Raw genomic sequence first — 21877 nt, forward strand, 5'->3', positions numbered from 1 at the left:
CCATAGTGGAAACAGATGGTGACTGTTTTACTTTTTCAAGGACATTTACAAGGCCACCTTTTTTGAAAAAACAGATGCAATGTCATTCTCAAGTACGCTGGAGTATGCTTTGCTCTCTTAAGCCCAATTTTAATGACTTGGTTTTGTTTTTTTTGTGAGCAGGTGACTTGTTCATTGAACATGGGCAGAAGTACCCACATGTCACATGTGAATAAAACTGGCAGGTAAGGCTGCGGTCTTTTGGGAGATTTCCTCGAATCATGATACGCTTTTTGTCGTCATGTAGCCAGTTTACAGTTGGTTGTGATGGTAATTTTTTAATTCGAGCCGTCTCGAATGTTGATTTTAAAAACAGCACAATCAGTATGGGGCCCAAAAGACCTTACTCCCTGACATGGACTCCACCACTGATGTGATGTTTACATCTTTTATCAACGGATAAAAAGCCCAAGTGATTTCCAGTGCGCTGCCTTTCCAAATTTAGGTCACACAATGACAACCTAATGCAATTCAATTAACAGGCAACACTGGCGGTGATAGCTCATCCGATGAAATCTCATCTCACAAATCAAAACAGCTACTACTATGAATTCTGCAGACCATTATAACTGTCCTTGTCCCCATTAGAATGAATGAATGTAGTTTGTGTGTGATACTGAAGCCTCCCAGCTACTTTATTTTGGCCTCCAAAGGTATTAGCCATCGTGGTTGAATAATTATTAAGAACCTGTGTGTTTGTGTGTGTGCATGTGTGCACACTCACATTGCCGCTGTTTGATATTTTGGTTTGTCACCCTGAGGTCAAGTGATGGTTGCAGTAACATCCCAAATGTAATTAGAAGTGACCAGCTAGCTCAAGCAGCCCAGTGAGAGACAGATGGATTGTTCTTGCATGTCTTTTTTTAACAGACTGGTCTACCACTATGACTATTACAGGCAGTGTATAGACACACTTATATATAGAAGTGAACAGGCTCTTGATAAATTACTTTTTTTTTTTTTCTTTTGGACTGAGGCTTTCCATTCCAAATTTTCATGTTGGAAAATGTTTTTTTTTTTTCTTTTTTCTTTTCTTTTCATTTAAGCCACACCAGTTTCTAGAATATTGGCATCCATGTCACAAACCATACTAAAAAATGTTGAAATTTGGTTGGTTTGTCTGTAGTCATGGTTTCAGCTGAAGAATGAATAATAAAGATCGATTTGTCTCCACCACCTCAATTTTGAGTAAAACAGCTTTTTAACACATTTATATGACATTTCTTAAAGACGGTCTATTCATTAATCCAATTCCATGTGAGGTGACTTTGACAATCCATTTATTATGGCATCAAATATTGAATAGTTTGCTGTAAATTGCATATCATTTGAATTGAAATGTCTGACCCTGACTCTATCACACTTGATTTTGATTTTGTGTATTGACCACTTGTCTGAAATGCAAATAATTTATAGGTCATTGGTAAACATCAACATTCTAAAATTATCATTTTGTTCTCATATGTTGTGTTAGCCTTACAGAGCTGCCAACATGCCTCAATATAATACCAAAAATGAACTTACTGATATGTGTGTTTTTCTTCTGGTTCAACCTAGACTTCTGAAGCTTGGGTATCAATAAGACTAAACAAAATCACGCAGTCAGAAATCTCCAGAGCCACCATTAACAGCTTGCAATCCAAATAATTTCAAGCCACAATCCTCCTCGTGACCTCACTAAAAACCTTGAGACTCTATAGCAAAAATCGCATTAAACTTAAAAGACGAGGGGCTTAGTACAAAGCCTTGAACCCTCATTTGTTTCATTCTGCAGCTCTTCTTCCTTCACATTGCCTTCATCCACCCCTTCACACAACAGTGAAGATGCAAACATAGCATGAAAGGACCTTTTTTCCACAATGTTTTTTGATCTGGCTTCTGTTTTGATATTTTAATTAGGAGATTGCTTGAAGAGGACTAGAAAATATTTCTAATCTTGGTACACGTTTAGTGATACTTGCAGTTAAAGTATAAGATGTCTTGTGACTTGTCAGATTCTCAAATGGCCCTTCAATAAAACACCAAACTGTAAAAAAGTAGTTACATTTGATCTTGCTTAAATGACAGATGCTGCTAAAATCAAAGAACTAAGGACAACGTTTTTCAAATTTTTAAAAAGAGCAATGAATATAATTCTCAGTCTGCAAATCAACATCTCGAATCATCTCATAATTGTATTAAAGCTGTGCTGCCAGGGGTGTTAGCCTTTGCTACCGGCCTCCAAACGTGGTCCGAGGCCAGGGTCCAGACATACAATTTTAAAAACGGACCCTGATAATCAGCAGTGCAGAATGGCAAGTTACCTCACCCAGAAATGCAAGATACCGAAAATACACATGGGATGATTATTAACTGCTGACTGCCAGGTGTCAGGGACTTGACACGCAGGCCCCAGTTTAACAGTTTGATAAGAATCTACATGGAGCTGCAATCCCATGGAATTATATCCCAAAGGGTTGGGGGTTAGGATTATGCGCGGTGCCATATGGATGTGCCCATTACCCTGCTAAGCATCCTTAGGACTGACATCTTGCAGGAAAGAAGGGAAACTGTCAGATCTTCAAGTTCCTGAAAGGTTCAGGGAGTTTGCTCATGAAGTTTACCTGTGTTTTATGAACCTTGAGCAGGCTGGGAGTACGGAGTATGAGTGTTACTGTTACAAGCCATTAAGTCTCTGTACATGTGCTGTAGCAGTTGTGTCTGTATACTCCACATAGATGTCAACACTTTTACATCATAATGTGAGTGAAATCTGAATAACGTAGTTTTAACATTAATTTTTGTTTCTTGGAAGAGGATGCTCTTGTCCTGCTTAAAAATTGGTTTATTTTGGCCAGATATGAATGAAATAATACAGAAGTCTTCAACTGTCATAATCACATTTCTATCAATTTTCACATAAGTTTGCTTGAATAGACTTGATCTCCTTCCAAAACATTTATATCAGAGTTGGCATGTTTTTGTTGCATGTGAGAGAATGCGTCTAAGGGTTGGTAGTTGATGAAGCGTAAACCAGTTATTAACTGAAGAGAAGACGGGTGAGAGGAAGATTAGTACTGAAGGGCAGAGTGTGAAAGAATCAGGGCTTAAAACCCCAGCTTCTCTGCTTAGAAAGTCAATTTAATCAAGACTACTAGGCACTGACACACCGGATTGATTCACAACAGGATGTGATGAAGAGGAAGAATTACCAGTGAAGGTCCAGATTTTCTGTTGAGGCGTGACTCAAAGTAGGGTTAGATAAGGTTTTAACTTCTATGAACCCTTGCTGTACAGCAGAGTATAGTCATGATCACAGACTCACCATGAAATGCATTACATGACATTATGGGTTTCCTCTTAGAGGTAAGAGGTAGGTTTCCCCCAGTAGATTATTTACTGCTAAAGCAGCTTTAAATTGCTGCCACATTCCTGACTCCACATTTTTTGCATTCCCTTATCATGTCATGTTTGACTTTATATTAATGTTTGACAATTTTACATCTCATAACCCAGAACATCTGTTCGTTATACTAATTGTAAACAGCATCCTTTTGAATTGAACGACTCAAATTCAGGAATTGAAGTCAGTCTGTCTACATTAGACATATAATTTCTCAAAATAATTACACTGTACCTTTTCAACACACAATTCTTATTATAAAGGCTTTACCCTTACATAATTAGTCAGCCTGACATCACTTCATGGTTTGTATTGCATTCTCTGCTCATATTGTTCATCTTTGCCCTTTTTATTGTTAATGCAAAAATTTTCTTCTAATCAGTCCATCTAACAAAGTCATTATAATTTAGAGAATTGTGCTCTACACTGCCTTATTATTTTAGATCTCCACTGGCAACTATGTCTTGTCTAAAAGAAGATTTGATATCTCAAATTCATGAAAGGCCAAAGTTGGGCAAGGACAGAAAAGAAAGCATTTTGATTTTGCAGACATATCATGGAATTCATATTTTTTTTGGTTTTGTTGGTAGTTTGTTTCAGTGAATCACTTTTATTAATAGAGAACTTTTAAAAAGCATCAATTAGGAAAAAAGTGTGGTACACATGGGGACGCCTTAGGAACTGATAACATTTCTAAAAACTGTAACAATACTTGTAATTCTAATTCACCAGTGTATTAAATGGACACTACATAGTATTCTTAGACAGTGACAATATTGCGTGCGCATGCGTGCATTTGGTGGTAACAGCCTGAAATCTTGAAAAAGCAAAATCAGTTCTTCGTTTTGTTGATACATTTAAATGTAACGAAGCGTCGAACACTATGGACTTTCTTTTGTCTTTGTTTCATGCGTTCACTTATTTGTCAAAGGTCAATAATAAAGTTTCCCACATTAATCACCTGAAGTACTTATCTTTTTGTCCTATTTCCCTGTCTTGTTTTTCCTGTCATCCTGTTTTTCTTTTAATTTATTTGATACATTGAATAGCCATGAATAGCCTGTTCATGAAATAATACTGCACACAACCTTTAAAAGGTTTGCACTAGAAAATTGCAAACTCCTCTTATAACTCCCTTTATTCGAACTCTTCTGTCCTTGAACTTTTGTGAAAATAATTGCTGACAGTGTTGATTAATATTAGAAAGTGATGTCCCATAAGATGTACCTGACAGCAGACACTATTTGAGTTGCCAAAGACCTATGGTCCAAATTTGAGACACAAAGTCTTAGTTTGATTTACAGCCATCAATGTCTGATTCTGTCATCATAGTGGCCATCTATTAGTAATATTAAATGTTGTTGAATATAGAATATGTTTTACTTTGGAAGAAATGCTTGTGTTGCTAGACTTCGCGACCGCTGTCCTCTACCATCACCTGCAAAGTTTGGTTTTCTGTGTGTCTATTTGAATTAGTCTGAATAATAGGAGTCCTATGATAATTCTTTAGCCAACATATATAACCTGAATTTAATGTAGCATGTTGGATTAAAGTGGCTCCTAAAGAGCTTTTTTCTCTTTCCACAAATTACATTTATACCTATATAGTTTCTACACACTTCACCATCCAACCTCTTTAATGTCTCTATATGATTAAAAGTCAGTGTTTGATTCTATGCATTTGTGAATATTGTCTTAATTAGTAACAGGATTTTAAGTTACAGTGGGGCAAAAAAAGGTATTTAATCAGCCACCAATTGTGCAAGTTCTCTCACTTAGGATGAGATAGGCCTGTAATTTTAATTATAGGTACACTGCAATTATAAAAGACAGAATGGGGGAAGAATCCAGGAAATCACATTGTAGGATTTTTAATAAATGGTAAATTCCTCAGTAAAATAAGTGTTTGGTCACCTACAACAAGCAAGATTTCTGAGTCACAAACCTGTAACTTCTTTTTTAAGAGGCTCCTCTGTTGTCCACACATTACTTGTATTAATGACACCTGTTTGAACTGGCTATCACTTCAATAGGTAAGCAGCTTGGTGTGGAGAAATCAACTGTGGGAGCAATTATTAGAAAATGGAAGAGATACAAGACCACTGATAAGCTCCCTCGATCTGGGGCTCCACGCAAGATCTCACCCTGTGGGATAAAAATGATCAAAAGAACGGTAAGCAAAAATCCCAGAACCACACGAGGGGACCTTGTGAATGACCTGCAGAGAGCGGGGACCAAAGTAACAATTGCTACCATCAGTGACACACTACGCTGCCACGGCCTGAAATCCTTCAGTGCCAGACGTGTCCCCCTGCTTGAGACAGGACATGTCCAGGCCTGTCTGAAGTTTTCTAGAGAGCAAATGGATGTTCAGAAGGGGATTGGGAGAATGTCCTATGGGCAGATAAAACTAAAATTGAACTTTTTGATAAAAACTCAACTTGTCTTGTTTGGAGGTTTTTCTGCGAAGGGATTAGGACGACTGATCTGTGTAAAGGAAAGAATGAATGGGCCCATGTATCGTCAGATTTCGAGTGAAAACCTCCTTCCATCAACAAGGACGTTGAAGATGAAACATGGCTAGGACTTTCAGCATGACAATGATCCCAAACACACTGCCTGAGCAGTGAAGTAGTGGCTTCATGAGAAGCTTTTCAAGGTCCTGGAGTGGCTTAGCCAGACTCAAAAACTCAACCCCATAAAGAATTTTTGGAGGGAGTTGAAAGTCCGTGTTGCCCAGCAACACCCCCCCAAACATCACTGCTCTAGAGTCCATGGAGGTTCTCAGTCATCCAGGTCATGGTGAATTCTTTTCGAAATCTTCTTGCCTTGACAACAGGACTTGAATTTCTTCACTTGAAAATGTTTCACTCCTCATCTGTGAGGCTTCTTCAGTTCTGAAAACATTTATCCACTAACCCAGGTAAATTGTGAAGAAAAAATTCCAAGGTAAATATGTATGGCGGATTATCACTATCACTAATAGACCAATATTAAGAATATGTCCTTGATGATAGGCTATATAGTAAGTTTTTCAGGTAAGATGCAGGAAAAAACATTTCTGAACATAACTTTATTGCTCCAAGAGTACCTCCTTCTTTCCAGACACAATATTGTCAAGTTTAATATAAAGTGATTCCCAGATTTCTGGATGGCTTTATTTGCATGTCAATGGTTACATGGATTTCTGTGATCCCTTCCCTACAATGTAAAAGTAAAAATCCTGATGATCCAGCAGCTGAGATATAATTGTGTTGGTAGAAGGAGCAATACAGATTTTTTTTCACCCTGAGGGCATCAGAAGTAAAAACAAGATATAAGATTATGCATTTTCACAGTCATCTTCTTCCTGCAGATGATCATTGGTTTGGCTTCTTAATCAGCCCTCAGCATTTAGTTTATCTTTTTTTAGCCTGAAGCGAGAAAGTAAAATCTAGTTCTGCATAACAGATGTAGTGTTGTTTTAATTGTTTTTGTTGTTTTGTTGCCCATTAAAATGTGCTTATTGCTTTTAACTCTGTATTTGCTAAGCAAATCAAATCAACAGAGAAACCAAGACAATTATAAAAAAAGATAATCACAATTATCACGGGCATATAAAGTATTATTTGTTTCAAATGCTCATGATTTCCTCCATATAAATTTTGAAAATATTCTAAAATGCTTATAAGCTTCGTTTAGATTTAGTTATGCATTTCATTCATAATGGTTTTACACATAAAAGCTATATATATATATATATATATATATATATAATAAGAATAAATTATTGATTTGAAAGGATGCTGAAAACAAATCCAATCTGGTTCCGGGTTTAGGCCCTATTCATATCCTGCTTTGTTATCTTTTAGCTCTATGGCCACGCAGGTAGTACCTTTGGGTCTGTAGTCAGACACTCATTACCACCACAGAGCCACAAGTTGGAGGCACTGAAATGTCCACAACCCCCACCCGACCCCACGGCTAAGAAGAGAACTGTTGCCTGAGGCAATGCTAAACTATACCCTGGCAAGCTTGATGGAGACAGGGAGACAGTACACGTTGTGAATTTACTTGAGGTTGGAAGCAAAAGGATTTTGGCATCGTGGCTGTGTTTGATTTGTTTGTTTTGTTTTTTTTGTGAGATACACTTGTATGTCACCATTCTGTATAGAAATGGCTTTCTGGTGACACTCATTGCATAAGTGCATGTCACAATGATTCAAGGCAAGATAGTTAAGTCACATCATCTTAAGAAAAACATTTTGAATTAGATTTAAGCTTTCAAAGCTCACCCCAATATGCTTGTGCTTTACATCCCCCTCTACAAATGATGAAGCATATGACCAAAAAATTGAGAAATTCCCGAACCAATTCAATGCATGTAACTACAGTCAAGATTTAATAGAGAAACTTAAAAAAAAGAATATCTGGATATCTCTCTATTTTTTTGGCAGGGATACACAGGTCTTTGTGGCATTGCTTAAATTCCATGTTGCTTGATGTGCTAATATTTTTTCTTAGTTTTTTTAACCTTTTTTTCCTTTTGGCAATTTACAAACTGCAGTGGTTTGTAGAAATTTTGATTTTTGTTCCTGTGCAGTTACAGCTTAAGTGTTCCTTAGATTGCTTTTACTGCTGATATCCATTCTTTCTTTTGACTGGCTCTTGATGTTAAACTGACACGGCAACAAACAACCAAGTGATCCCTCAAGTACAGAATTCCTTAAATCCCTGAATCACAATGGAGTGAAATAATAGTGTTTACTCTGTTGGGAAGGACATATGTTTGCGTTCCGTATGTATTAATATTTTTTCCAAGTGTGGAAAGTACCCTTTTGCTGACTTTGCATGTTGGAATCTGTTGGAAATCTATTAGTATAAACAAACACCTAGCTGTTTATGCACATACACACTCACATTTCACACACTTTATATCATTAAATTCTTCGGTAAATATGTATTTGAGGAAAAAAAAAAATTGTCACAACAAATGGAGCAGAGAATGGATTTGGATCCAACCCCAAACTGTTATGCCGTTGTACCTTAAACCGCTTTCTCACTACTCCATGCTAAGTCGGTGTTTAATCAAAAGAAGTGCTGGAGTATGTGATAATTAGGCATTTGAAACAGCTCTCTTTTGGTCTCATGAAGAACTATGGCTTAACATCATGTGCTTAAAAATGTTGTGGGGCCATGACCGCACATTTTATATTCTATTCATTCCATTCACATGATTATTTTGTATCCATACATTCTCAGCACTCTCCTTTTAAAGATGAGATTTTTATTCTGTTCTTGGAACCAACCATACTGACAAATACATGAGCGGTGCAAAGGTGAAATGTAAAGATGAGGTAACAAAAGTAGAGAAAAGTCAGTAAATGAGTGGGAACTTGGTGTTTGTCTTGAGATTTGAGCACCACTATGCTCTAAAAGGAGTTAGTTTGCCCAGGGTCATAGGCTCAAGCTTTTGTGTCTTTGCAAGAAGATTTCTTAAATCCCTTTTCTGGGGGGAATCATTCTTCACTCATATTCTGCACAAAAACACAGTACACTGACTTATGTGATACAGTGCCCTTTCGAAAGTGGTTAATACATATTTCTGATACTAGTGAGAAGGACAGTTAAATGTATTTGTACATTTTGAGAAAATTGTGTTGAATTGTTAAGCAAACAAAACAATTATGGTCAAAAAACGCTTTAAACTGATATTTTAATGACTAACTTTGCTTTGAAATTACTTATAATAGAGGTAGGCTGAAGCAACAAAATCAAATGACTCAATTTCACATCTAAGCACTTTGTCCAATTGCATATTGTTTGAAAATTCTCTGTGTCCAGGGAGGTCTTTAAATGAGACCACTAAGTTGCTCAAAAGAAAGGGGGGGAGGCAGAGATATTTACATAAATTAGAAAATGTTCACGTTATAATGTGACTCAGGCAGGTGGTTAGTGTCAGACACCCCAGAGATTGTCTTGATCATGAGCAGGGCATTGAGAACTGATGACCTTTTTTTTGTACTCGGAGTGGCAGATCAGTATAGCAGTACGGATCAGTTTAAGACAATCGAGATTGAAAAATAAACACAAGCATAATTATCATAGCAATGGGTCTGATTTTCTTACGCTGTCTTTTTTCCAATGTTTTCAGTCCACAAAACATTAGTTTGAAAACGATATGCAGTATCAGCCTTTTCGCCCACTACAGGTCAGTTTTTTTTTGTTGCCTACTGTGCCCGTAATCAGTCTCAAAGTCCCAACCCAATCCTTAATGTCTGCAGTGGTGAGCCACACATTTTCAGTCTCTGTTGAGGGAAAATAAATGCTGAATCTTTACTGACTTTTGCTGTATTTTACTTCCAGAACTCCTACTGTCTTTTTTTCTTTTGCTTGGGTTAAGAAATTCTACTGATAGAATTAAGTTTGAGTTTATGGGCGGTGCAGTGGTTTGAGGTTCTACTTCACGGCAAGAAGGTTCCGGATTCAACAGATGTCTGTCTGTGGAATGCGGATGTTCTCTCTGTTTCTGAGTGGGTTTTCACTGGTTTCCTCCCACAATCCAAATGCCTACAGCAGGGTAATTGAAGACTCAAAATTGCCCAGACTCAGTGACTGATTGAAAGTGATTGGTTTGAGATGTTCTTTTCCTCCTAGCTGGGTTCGGCTCCTGAGTCCAGAACAAAGAAAATACATGATGAAAATTTGAATTTGAAAATGTGTACTCAAGATCTGTGTGTGGGAAATCAAATGGCTAAATTTGCCAAAAACATCCTTGATGTTGAATGAGATGAAGATATTGATATGTGTCGGCACATGCATTTTTGTTAATGTTAGAAAAGTCAAAGTACTCTGACACTTGAAATTGTGACAAGTCCCCTGTTACAACCCAGGTGAGATGCTTAGTTCCCTGTTGTTTCACATTAATCCTTCCATGGCAGATGCACAAATCTATGTGAGATATTTCATCTCAGACAGTGATAGAGAAATGTTTTCTAGGATGGTTCCTCCCTACTGAGCTGCGATTGTATAGACCGCTAAGACAAGCCTCTGCACCGTGAGCAGCATGCAGGGGAGAGGACATGCTTAAATCTCTGATTTTATCGCAAGGTGTGGGTCTACACTTTCAAGTGGCCTAGACACAACTTTTCCTGTAAAACATAACCTAAAACACTAGTCATGGATTAAATAAGTGCCTGGCTTTCTATTTGCATCCAGCTGAAGACACTGATTCAATAGCGAAATCACTATTTGGCCTGCCCTGCTTGCCAAGTATTCTGAAATTGCACCAAAAACAAAGCTCCCTGTGAAAAGAAGTTGAGTGGTGGATATTGCAAACTTGCATCTGGGAGATCAGATTAGACGACGTATACCGATATTTTACAATGAGACTGAAAATATGATATAAATCATCATCTCAGCTCAAACACCTCTATCTAAAATGTATAGCCGTTCAATGATCATGACAGCTACCCTGATCAATAAGGACTCCTCTCAGCCCCTCACCTCCTCCACCAGGCAGATGCCGTAAAACCCTGCTTGCCCAGAAGACTGTCCACAAGAAATCTTTCATTACATGTTTCAAGCTTTTCACGCTTGTGTGTTTTTGTGTTTGTGAATTCATCCTTTGTTTAACTCTGTTAAAAAGTCTATCAAAAAAAGATTTCTGCAAGATCTTAAATTAAGCTGCTTATTCACAGATTTGTGTGCTGCACAAAAAAGCTTGAAAATCTAGTAACAAGTATATTTACGGAATTATGAGATGAGATCTCAGAGACAGATTCTTATGTTTTTTGCATTTCGCTGTTTAGACATGCTTTTCACGTGGACAAATTTAGTTACATGCGCATAAAACAAGATACAGCTGCACAACTATACACAATATCCCAGTTATTTAAATCACTAGTTTATAGGACTAGGTTACTTTCATTTTCACCATCTATCTTGACCTTTGACTGTATTCATTTTGGTTTTTGTTTTTTTCTATTTATCTTCTATTTTTAATGAACGTATAGATATTGTGGCTTCAAGTTTTATCCTCGCTTACTTTTGTAGCTGTCTTTATTTTATGACACAAAGAAAAAAAAAAGGTTCAACATATTACCCTGAGCACATCTGCATCAAAACATCCTTTGAAAAGGCTACAATATTTGTGTATGCTTCTTACTAGCTAAAAATTACTTTAAAAAAAGCCGTTTACTAGTAAATATTTTCAGTGTTCACACATTTTAGGGAGGATTTGGCTGTTTCCTAACTCATGATCTCTTACTGTTCCATTTTTACAAATGAGCTTTCAAGCGTGGTCCTTAGTACTATAAGCTTCATATTTCATTTATCAATTAGTCTACATAACTGTCAAAGTAAGTCACAACGTTCTACATTTTTTTCTTTTGTTCCTTTCACAGGGGAGATTTGTGCCTTCAAGATCTATGGTCAAGCAGCTCCGTTTGAGGCAGTGGTGTTGAATCGCACTTCAGGCGAAGGGGTCCTCCGCGCCAATGGCCCTGTGGATTGCGAGAGCCAGAAAGAGTACACATTTATTATCCAGGCTTATGACTGTGGAGCTGGATCAAGTGGAGCTGACTGGAAGAAATCCCACAAGTAAGTTCAGCAGTGTGTGTACAGCACAGCTGCTTTATGTATTTAGTTTAATCCTAGTTATTTTTGTCAATAACTCTGTTGCTTGAGCAAAATAAGGAGTATTTAGTTTCAACTAAATGAGAAACATTAATTCTTGTCCAATTCTTTGTGGTTTATAAACAAGACTCCATACAAAGGCAGAGATTATATTTGACTTTATTCTTAAATTGTGTTTTAATTAAGCATACATTTATATATATATATATATATATGTTACATTGCTTATACATTACACCGCATTAGTTTGATCCACTGACCCAAAAATGAACAAGAATACCTTTCGCATGGGGAAAAAAAAGGTATCGGAGGCAAATTGGAGGTATTGCCCGTTTTACAATAAGGTTAGGTACCGCATCCAATCATCAGAAAATCCAAATAACAGGGACCATCTGTGGAGGAGTTGTCCAGATGCAGCCTCTGCCAAGAAAGCAATTTTTGAATATTATAATCATAAAAACATGCCTGCCACAAACTGAAAGATGTCGAGTGACTGAATAGCATAAAGCATAAACAAACAAAATAGAATGAATGAATGCATATAAAGGCCAACTAATGTGTAAAATCAATTCCGGATAGACTTAATAGAAAAATTCAGTGCATAAATATAATTTGCATCTATATGACCTCAACTATATAAAATATTGAAATAAACATACATAAATGTATAGCTGTTTTATGGCAATGGGAATTTCAAACATGAATTCTTCACACGGGAACTTCAGGGGTTATTAGTTTGTAGTCTCATCCTTTTTAATCAGACCTTTACGTTCAATACATACAGACACTGCATCTAATGGATTCCAACTGCCTGACCACAATTCTTAACCAATATTACTGTAATTGACTTTTGTACCAAGAAGTATCAAATTGCATTTCATTTTCCATATGAACAGTGGGCTAATCCACTGGCTTTTTACAACAGTAACAGACATTATACCTCATAATAATAATTTATCCTTTATTAATCCCCGTGGGGAAATTTGTTCTCATCATGGATGAACCATGAGCTGCCGTCGGCCAGCACCAGGGGGGACGTTGGGGGTTCAGTGTTGTTGCTCAATAACACTTTGACACACTACGAGAAGCCAGGAATCGAACCACGAATGTTTTAGTTCTCCTGCACCACACCGCCACCAAATTTATTTCTTATTCTCAGTGGATGAATAGTGAGAGATTTTTGATTGGTTGCTTCGTACTTGAATCGGTTTAGAATTTTAAGTGTTATCTCCCTTGACTCTTTCGATGGACTTTCTTTTTTGTACAGACATTCCTCTGTCCCTCAATACACCTGATGACGGCTAAGAGCTTTTTTTACCTGCAATCAATAGAGAAACTTTCTGTGAAAGTCAACTTCAGAATTCACATCTAACTTTTCTTATATAGCAAAAATATAACAAACAAACTGCTGGCAAGGAAATTTAACTTTGTGAAAGTTTCAGTCTTCTGCATGTTACTTAAATGTATTAATGCCACTGTTTTGTGAAGTACTATTTTTTCTACATTATGAGGCTCCTAAGCAACTGTCTATTGATTTATTTATTTCCAATTTTTCATGCTGCACTCAAATTTGAATACTATTTTATTCTGATTGGTGACTATTTGAATCATAGCTATGTGGCCCCCTGGGTTTTGTTCTGGTTGGTTTTATAAACCTTCGCACTCGAAGGTTTATAAAACCAACTCGAATATACCGACGGTATTTGTCAGACAGATAATTGAAGTTGTCATTCACGGTTCATTCGTATACAAGCGAACATGACTTTATTTTGCTACTGCTGTTCTGATTATTTTTTACAGCAGGTGGAAAATTAAATTGACTGGAAAAAAAGGTTAAAAAAGTCTGCACACCAAGAGGGCTCCAATGCAAAGTTAATTTATTTCTGCATTATTTCAGCAAAACATTTCAAGCCACATTGGCTCTTCTTCAGATGCACCTGAGGAAGATCCATCTGTCTTTATTAGTCAATGTTTTTTCTGGAGCAGCACCCATTCCTTATTGGGAAGTGAATGTGCGTGTTTGTTTTTTTCTCAAGCACACTTGTTAGGAAAATTAAATTGAAACATAATGTGATGTGTATAATTGTCAAGCTACAAAAACATCTATTCAAAAACATTATTTTATGAACCGTTCGTTAATGCAACAAATGCCACCGACAGGAAAACGTAATCAGGAAAGTCAAAATTTGGTTATAATTTGTTGTTTTACAACCTTAACTGAAAAAAATACATAACCAGAACACATAGTTGCTTGGTTGTAACCGTTTGCCTTCCACAAACTCACAAATTGTATCTGTATTGATCATAGATTAGTTAAAACACCAGTTTAAACATACTAAAAAAAAGTATCTGAAGAAATATTTATAATAGTGACTAACTGCCTGTGATTATAGAAAAAAAATAGCTAAGAGCAAGCAGTATGAATCCCGAGTTCACCTGGAGGTGAACCTGGAGCCTGAGAGATTTCTACATTGTTAGGTCAGCTAAATAGTACTCCTATTTTTAAGACTGAAAGCCCAGTGTGAAGGGGACAGACCGATGACTGAGCATTTTGTCACACCATCTGATGGAACTGGTGAGCTCGGAATGCGTTTCCTGGAAATTTCAAGAAATAATTCTCAAGTACCAACATGACTAAGGTTCTCATTTGGAAATCTAAGGGAGTCCAATAATAGTACGATAGATATGAGGTCAAGGATGAGCCAGTGGGTCCAATGTGAGTGCTGCAGTTGTAAATATAGGGGTTCTCGGAAAAAGCGGTAAAGATTAGTCTATTGTATTTTTGGCGAAATAGCAGTTTCAGCTCTCAGTTGATCAATAATAATGCAGTTTAGTGTCATCTGCCGTCAGTGTTTTTGTTTTTAACAACATGATAGGATATCCATAATAGGTTGTCCTCTACCACCCCTTTCTGAAATTTAAGAGCCCAATAAGGCCATTGATTGACGCTAGAAATCACTGTTTGTGTATATATGGATGTTGTTTGACATATATGAAAAAGTGTAGTTTTGAAGATCAGATTATTTCTAACTACGTTTTTTTTTTTTTTTATTGGTATTAACTTAATGTATATAATATTTAAATTTGTTTGTTATTGCTCTTATGGGTTGTTGCAAATGAGGATTGGCATAATTTATTTTCCGAGTTTAAAGGTGTGGAAAAAAACAATCTTGATGAGACTGCATTCAAGTTTCCTTTGGTATGATCAATATACTCTGGTGCTGTGGTACTTGTCACTACCACAAGGAAATATGCTGGCTAAAAGCATTCTGTCTTTTAAAACGGAAATTACTTTGTGGTTATTTGCATCTAAAGCAGAAGAGTGTGATCTAATCACAAGTGGAATCAGACTCATTCAGTGCCGGGTTTAATCACATGCACTTAAACTCATCCACTCACAGACATATAATAAAACTTGGTCTGGGCAGTGCTGTTAATTGTTTTTCTGTTCTTACAAATGGTATAGCATTGTGCATTGCCTACTGTAAATACTAGCATTAAGTGGTTTAGAGCTAATGTGACTGCAATACCTGTGTTGCTCAGTGTTTGGCATTGGGCAATTATATGCAAAGGTCACTGCAGGACTGTACTCACTGTGTGTGTGTGTGTGTGAGCTCCCACTAACTAACACCCAGACGAAGGAACTAACTCAGCACTGGCTCATTTCCAGGGCATATGTCCTCTAAGCAGTCTGCACGGTTAAATTAAGACTCTGCTATGATATGGTACATCTATTTAATAGGGATTAAGTCCCAAAGAATCCTTGAGTTCACTGACATTATCAACATGTATACCACTCACTTTGCTCCAGATGACTGAGATATTCCAAACCTCAACGGTTTCTTGATAGTCTCCTGTCATGACGGAGATGTAGGACATTATGCCAGTTCATAATGCATATTGATTTTCTGTCTGTTCTAAAAAAATAGATGGGGAAAAAAAGCAGAAGGTTGACATAACAATCATTTGTTGATTGAATTTCATGATTTTGATGACTGAAAGCATTAAGTGAACATTTTTGAAAAAAAAAAAAAAGTGAGGTCATTTAAATGATAAAAGGTTATTAAAGTTTTTATTAAATTCTCCAGGACAGATCCAGCCTAATTGGCCAATTTATGAATAAGTGGACCAAAAAAGTTGCAAAGTGTGTATGTATATTTGTGTGTGTGTGTGTGTGTGTGTGTGTGTGTGTGTGTGTGTGTGTGTGTCTGTGTGTGTGTGTCTGTGTGTGTGTGTCTGTGTGTGTAAACATTTTCATGTGCCTATATGTCTTATTCACATATGCAGACATCATAGAAGTTGGATCCAAGAAAAATTCTAAGCTACCCCCTTGCATGACTCTTGAATCGAAATGATCTACTTTTATATTTGGTACAATTTCTTCAAAAAAAGGTGTTTTGCAAATACTTTCTCACCTTTTCAACAGGATGCTGCTAGGAGCAGCTGATTATAAGGCATTTCACACATCAACCAGTTGCTCTCTTCTTCAGTGCTGTTCCTATTTGGCTTCAGAGCGCTTGTGTCACAGCACTGGATCCATGTGTTTTCTGCCGACCCTCATGTAATACTCATTTAGTGTGTTCTGTATCTCAAAAATTGAATTCTAGAGCACCAAACATGCTCACATTAACAATACCAGATGGGTATTTTTTACCCTTCTGGGTAACATCTGATGGCCCCCAGATGACCAAACTAATAATATCACAACAATATCACTTTCAACTTGGGTTTTACTTATTTTATTGCCTGTTTATATGTTGTATAGTTATTTTATTGCCTATTTGGATATTTTACATATGTTGTCTATTTGTACAGTTTTATATTTGAATTGTCTTCCCAGGACTACAGATGAAAATTAGCTATGAGCTACAATCCGGTACAAACATCTCTGCCCCTGTGCTTAATGTAATTGTACACTGTCCTAATAAACTTTTTAAACTAAACTAAATTAAACAAATCCCTCACTGGTCTGTCATAAATTGAATGTCCTATCAGATAGCCACTGGTGTCTCTGTAAATATGAAGCCTATATAACTGGAAGTACTATGCGTAGGAACCATGAAACAGAGTTGAAATTCAAATGTTCCTATGAGAACCGGTTACCTGGCAATTTCTAATCAGCTCAGTCTACTTTGAGGACAACATTCAGATAACTACTACACTATGACTCTTTCCATAATCAGAGAGGAAAAGGAGGTACTCAAACCAATTTTGCTATCAGCTCCTCAAAGCAAGAAGCAAAGGTAGTTATATGTTTCAAGTGCTGTATTCACTGACACTAATCCCTACATAGGCTACATAGGAGTGAAGGTGCCTCAGAATGCAGGTTTAACTATTTTTGAGCTATTTGTCTTTAAGTGTTTCTATCTTCTCTGAGTATTTTTATGCCTCTGAACAGCAAACAAACACTTCTATTTCAGTACTTTCATTAACACTCCCTTCAGATGGTTTTCACATGTGACCTAGTCCTTGGAACTTAGAAGAGTAAGCGGAGTTCTTAAATCCCTTTTGAAATCATCCATCCAGTCTTTTTGGTCAAGTTTGTCATTAGGCACTTAAGACTCAACCCCCATTCCTGAAAAGGAATATCATGTTGCCACCTGTGGCACTGTCATTCAAAAACCTCCTGCAGACAATGCTATTCCATTAGTTGTAGGTAGTGCATGGAGAATGCAGACAGTGCGAGGGCACACACAGACACAGACACACACACACACACACGCATACACACACATACCGTGTATCATCCATCTTCCTTGAGAGAAATGTGTCGAGGATCTCAGATCAACAAATTTCTCTCAATTTCTTTGTTAGAAGGGGAAAGGATATAATACACTGGGATAAAGTATCAAATGTCCTGTAATCTTTGTGAAGGAAACAATCGATGGACGTGAAAACGGTTGTAAATGATGATAATCGGCAACAGATCAACTTTCTTTATGAATTGAAATCTGTGGAAACCTCCTAGACACTAGGCAGTGTGCACTGGTCCTACTGGTCATCAGGACCGAGTGTATACATTCCTCATTTCAAGTTTCTTATGTACCAAGATGACATTCTATTTAAATGTTGCTTTGTGTTGTGTCTGTATTGATTTTAAGATGCATGTTGCCACTCTGGCATAATCACTCCCAATCTGTCTAAACTCTGGTACATCTCACAAATTGAAATTGGGACTCGCGCTCATACAAAATTATGCAAATGCTCACTACAGCTGAGCATCGAGCTGAGCAGTTTGCTGTGATACCAAAACATGAGACTATATTTATTGAAAAATTATGTAATATCAAATGGCCCCCTACTCTATCCATTGTATTTTTTCAGTATCCCCTGGGAAAAAGTGGGCTCTAATATGTTTGAATATATATTCTATGCAGCAAGGGATGTAGTATATCTGTCCTAGCTGAAGTTGGTTTATGTAGAGTATAAAAAAGCATTACTCTTATATACTATAAAATAGGAATGTGTGTGTGTGTGTGTGTGTGCGTGTGTGTGTGTATTGAAAGACAATGGAAGCATTATCATTTGGATTAGTGCAAGGGTTTGGTGTCTTCTCTGTTTTGTAAGACTCAATTTTGTGAGGCCCACTATCATTGCAGCTGTGTTTTCCATATATAATACATAGCATTAATACCTTCTCCTGTATATGTCAGATGGAAAAAACAAGGATTTATATTCAGGAACTAAATTTTAGACCACAAAGGAGCTATATAAATGAAGAAAAATTATATTAACCAACATAATTATTGAGTATATTTTAAGATATCGTGCATTTATTTTAATATTTACATTAACATCATAAGTGTGTTGTGACAATGCATTATTTAATTATTGCAAATACTGGCATAATAGTAGGGGTTGTGCACGACAAAAATAGTTGTAGTGCGATAGATACAAAAATATTTGTAATTATTTTTGGTTATTGTGGTTCCCGTCTGCTTTGATTTGTATTTCCTTTTTTCCGGAGAGATCTGGGTTATGTGAGCTGTGACAGCTAAGGCAGTTCTGTTTTGTCGCCCTGATGGCCCTTCAGCTGCGTGCGTATGTGCGTATGTGTGGGCACGTGCATGCGATAGTGTAATATGAATGAGTCTGACAGATGGGGAGAACGGCACTGACTGCATCAAAGTCATAGATATACAGTCTCAGACATCAAGCTGCTAAAATAAGCTGCTGCTGGATCGGTGCTAAAAGGAGAGAGAGAGAGAGCGAGAGAGAGAGAGATTTATTAGCTCAGAGATCTGTGATGAATTTCTCCAGAGGAAGATGAATGATACACATTGTGTGTGTGTTTTAGTGTGTGTGCGCAACATTATCCCTGCATGACACTCTAAATAGGGCTCATTAAGCTGATGCCATTAATTAGCCAGATGTGCTTCTTCAGATACACCACAAGTTACAGAGAAGGTCACAGACAAAGAAAACTTCATGATGCATCTGAATAAATGATTCATTTATAAACTTAAGTGCAAAAAATGTTTTCACAGTCTTGTGTTATTCTTAATAGTCCAGGACATTCTGTGTAGCTATATAAAATCAACTATAGATGTCTTTTTGTTTTGTGTAATCAGCTTCATAGATAGATGACATCCAACGATAGATAGATACCCTGTCCCTCGGAGCTCTTAGAACTTTGCTTTTTTTTTTCTATAAATGCAGAAATAACCTCCCCACCACCATCACCACCACCTAAACCTCTCCACACTGTGTTCTTCATTATCTCTTCCAGGGCAGTGGTTCACATCCAGGTGGATGATGTCAATGAATTTTGGCCCATCTTTCGTGAGCCTCTGTATAAGGCGTCAGTCGTAGAAGGGAAGATCTATGACAGCATTTTGCAGGTATTTAAAGATCTGTGCTTTACTTGATGCCAACAACCTTCTAGCAGATTAGCGGATAGGGAATAAGATGCATTTTCCGGTAAATTATAATACAAAGTATGCAAGAATTTTAAAATTGTTGAATTCCATTTTGGTATGAATATTATTTTGTTAAAGAGGTGGGAAATGAAAAATGATTTGGCATAATCTCATGGCTAAACAGACAATCTGAAATGGTCTCTATAGGTTGGGCTGGAATTTTTAAATTGTCTCACAATAAGCTTAGTTATATTTTTCTCTTTTTAATTGTTAAATTGTCTGGTAGATACCTTTTCACCATGACATGTTTGAATAAAGAGTAGACTCACAAGAGACTTTTACTTTTGTGTAGGTTTGTCTTGATGTTATCCTAGGGCTTAACCTGGGACATGTTGAAGGGCTGGAAGTATAACTGGATGTTTTGTGTTATTACAGGTTGAGGCTTGGGACCAAGACTGCTCACCACAGTATAGCCAAATCTGCAACTATGAAATTGTCACTGCAGGCACACCATTTGCAATAGACCGCAATGGTAAATATACATCTATTTCTGTTTATGCAGAATGACTCAACATATAATCATTGTAGCTGATAGTAATAATTGCAAGTGATATATTTCTCAAGGAGTGAGAGAAACTAGGACAGTGACACGGTTTGTCATTCTATTTCTGTGCGTCGAAGATCCACAATTGTTATGACATAAAATTACTAGCTATATGTAAGACATTTGGTCATCGTAAATGTCTAGCTGGGAGAGGAATTGAACACATTTCTAGAAAAGAAATGTAACATATAATCTTCTCCCATTATCAACCTGTTTTCGCTTTGATTAAAATAAATGTGTAACACAGTCCTGCATCTTGCTTGTCGTGTCTGTAAAAGCTGGTGAATATCCATGGCACTATCACAGAACTGTCTTAAATACACTGCTGGTTGAATTTTTCCTTTGAAACAAAATGCTCACAAATAATTCTTGCATTCTGTTCTTATATGCTTTAGGCAATATCAGAAACACAGAGCGACTGAGCTATGAAAGGCAGCAGAGCTACAAGATCATGGTGACAGCCTTTGACTGCGGTCAGAAGAGAGCAAAGGAGGATGTGTCTGTGCATATTGATGTCAAGCCTGTCTGCAAACCCGGGTGGCAAGGTCAGGAAAAAAAAAATCATTTATGTATTTTAATAGTATCCTAATCTTTCAATTATGCAATACTTGACAGGAAATGTTAGATTTCTGCATATAGGGAACCCTATGTTAAATTTTGCTGAAATATAAAGCAGTAGTAGTGAAATTGAAGCCGGCAATCCAGTATAATATTTGAGGATGTCCTTTTTCTCAAGGAAATTCAGTCTCATTTTAGAAACGAGCCCCTCCTGAGAAAATCAGGAGGCTTGACAAAAAATCTCTAGAGAAAAAGTTGACTGGAATGTTTTGTTTTTTTTTCCCCTCCTTCAACATGATAGCAGCTTGGCAGTCGAGCTAGACTCTCTACCCTGCTGCTTCACCTGTCAGCAGTGACAACATCTCAGGAGTCAAACTCACATAGGAATGAAAGAGGAAGACCGAGAAAGATAAGAGCTCAGGAGGGGAAACGAGTGAGAAAGAGATAAAGAAAGACGCTGAGTGAACAGGCAACTCAAGGGAGAAAGAAAAGTTATTGTGCAGGAAAGGACTGATTGTTATTGTGAGTGTCCTAACAGACCTGGTTAGAGATTAATGGCCTCATCTGTCTGGCAGTGTACCATTTAGTAACACCGCAATTTGTTGCGTAGTTGCTGTTTTACCCGAAAGGTCATGTTTTTTAAACATCAGAGGGATTTTTTTTTCCCCAGTTTCACATTCCATGACCAGATTCCCTAAACAATTACATTTATTTTCAGCAGGTGTTTAAATCTAATTTCCTATGCTGAATATATAACTCTTGTTTAAATAATGCAAATAAAAAACTAAATCCAATATGGAGATGTTGTAGTGCCTTTTG

General features: G+C 37.0%; 1 protein-coding gene across 2 annotated transcripts in view; it reads left to right on the plus strand.

The window, feature by feature from the left end:
• Window positions 1-21877, plus strand: part of clstn2a (calsyntenin 2a) — a 114874-nt gene that overhangs the window by 69248 nt on the left and 23749 nt on the right. For both annotated transcript variants that reach the window (XM_086172085.1, XM_086172086.1), the window contains exons 3-6: window positions 11806-12001; window positions 19767-19878; window positions 20332-20428; window positions 20896-21045. In XM_086172085.1, coding sequence (XP_086028211.1) covers window positions 11806-12001; window positions 19767-19878; window positions 20332-20428; window positions 20896-21045 — 555 coding nt within the window. The remainder of the gene's footprint in view (window positions 1-11805; window positions 12002-19766; window positions 19879-20331; window positions 20429-20895; window positions 21046-21877) is intronic.

The sequence above is a fragment of the Fistularia commersonii genome, chromosome 25 (genome assembly GCF_037954325.1).
Source record: "Fistularia commersonii isolate RoL2024-O1a breed Wild chromosome 25, RoL_Fcom_v1.0, whole genome shotgun sequence".
Classification (NCBI taxonomy): Eukaryota; Metazoa; Chordata; class Actinopteri; order Syngnathiformes; family Fistulariidae; genus Fistularia; species Fistularia commersonii.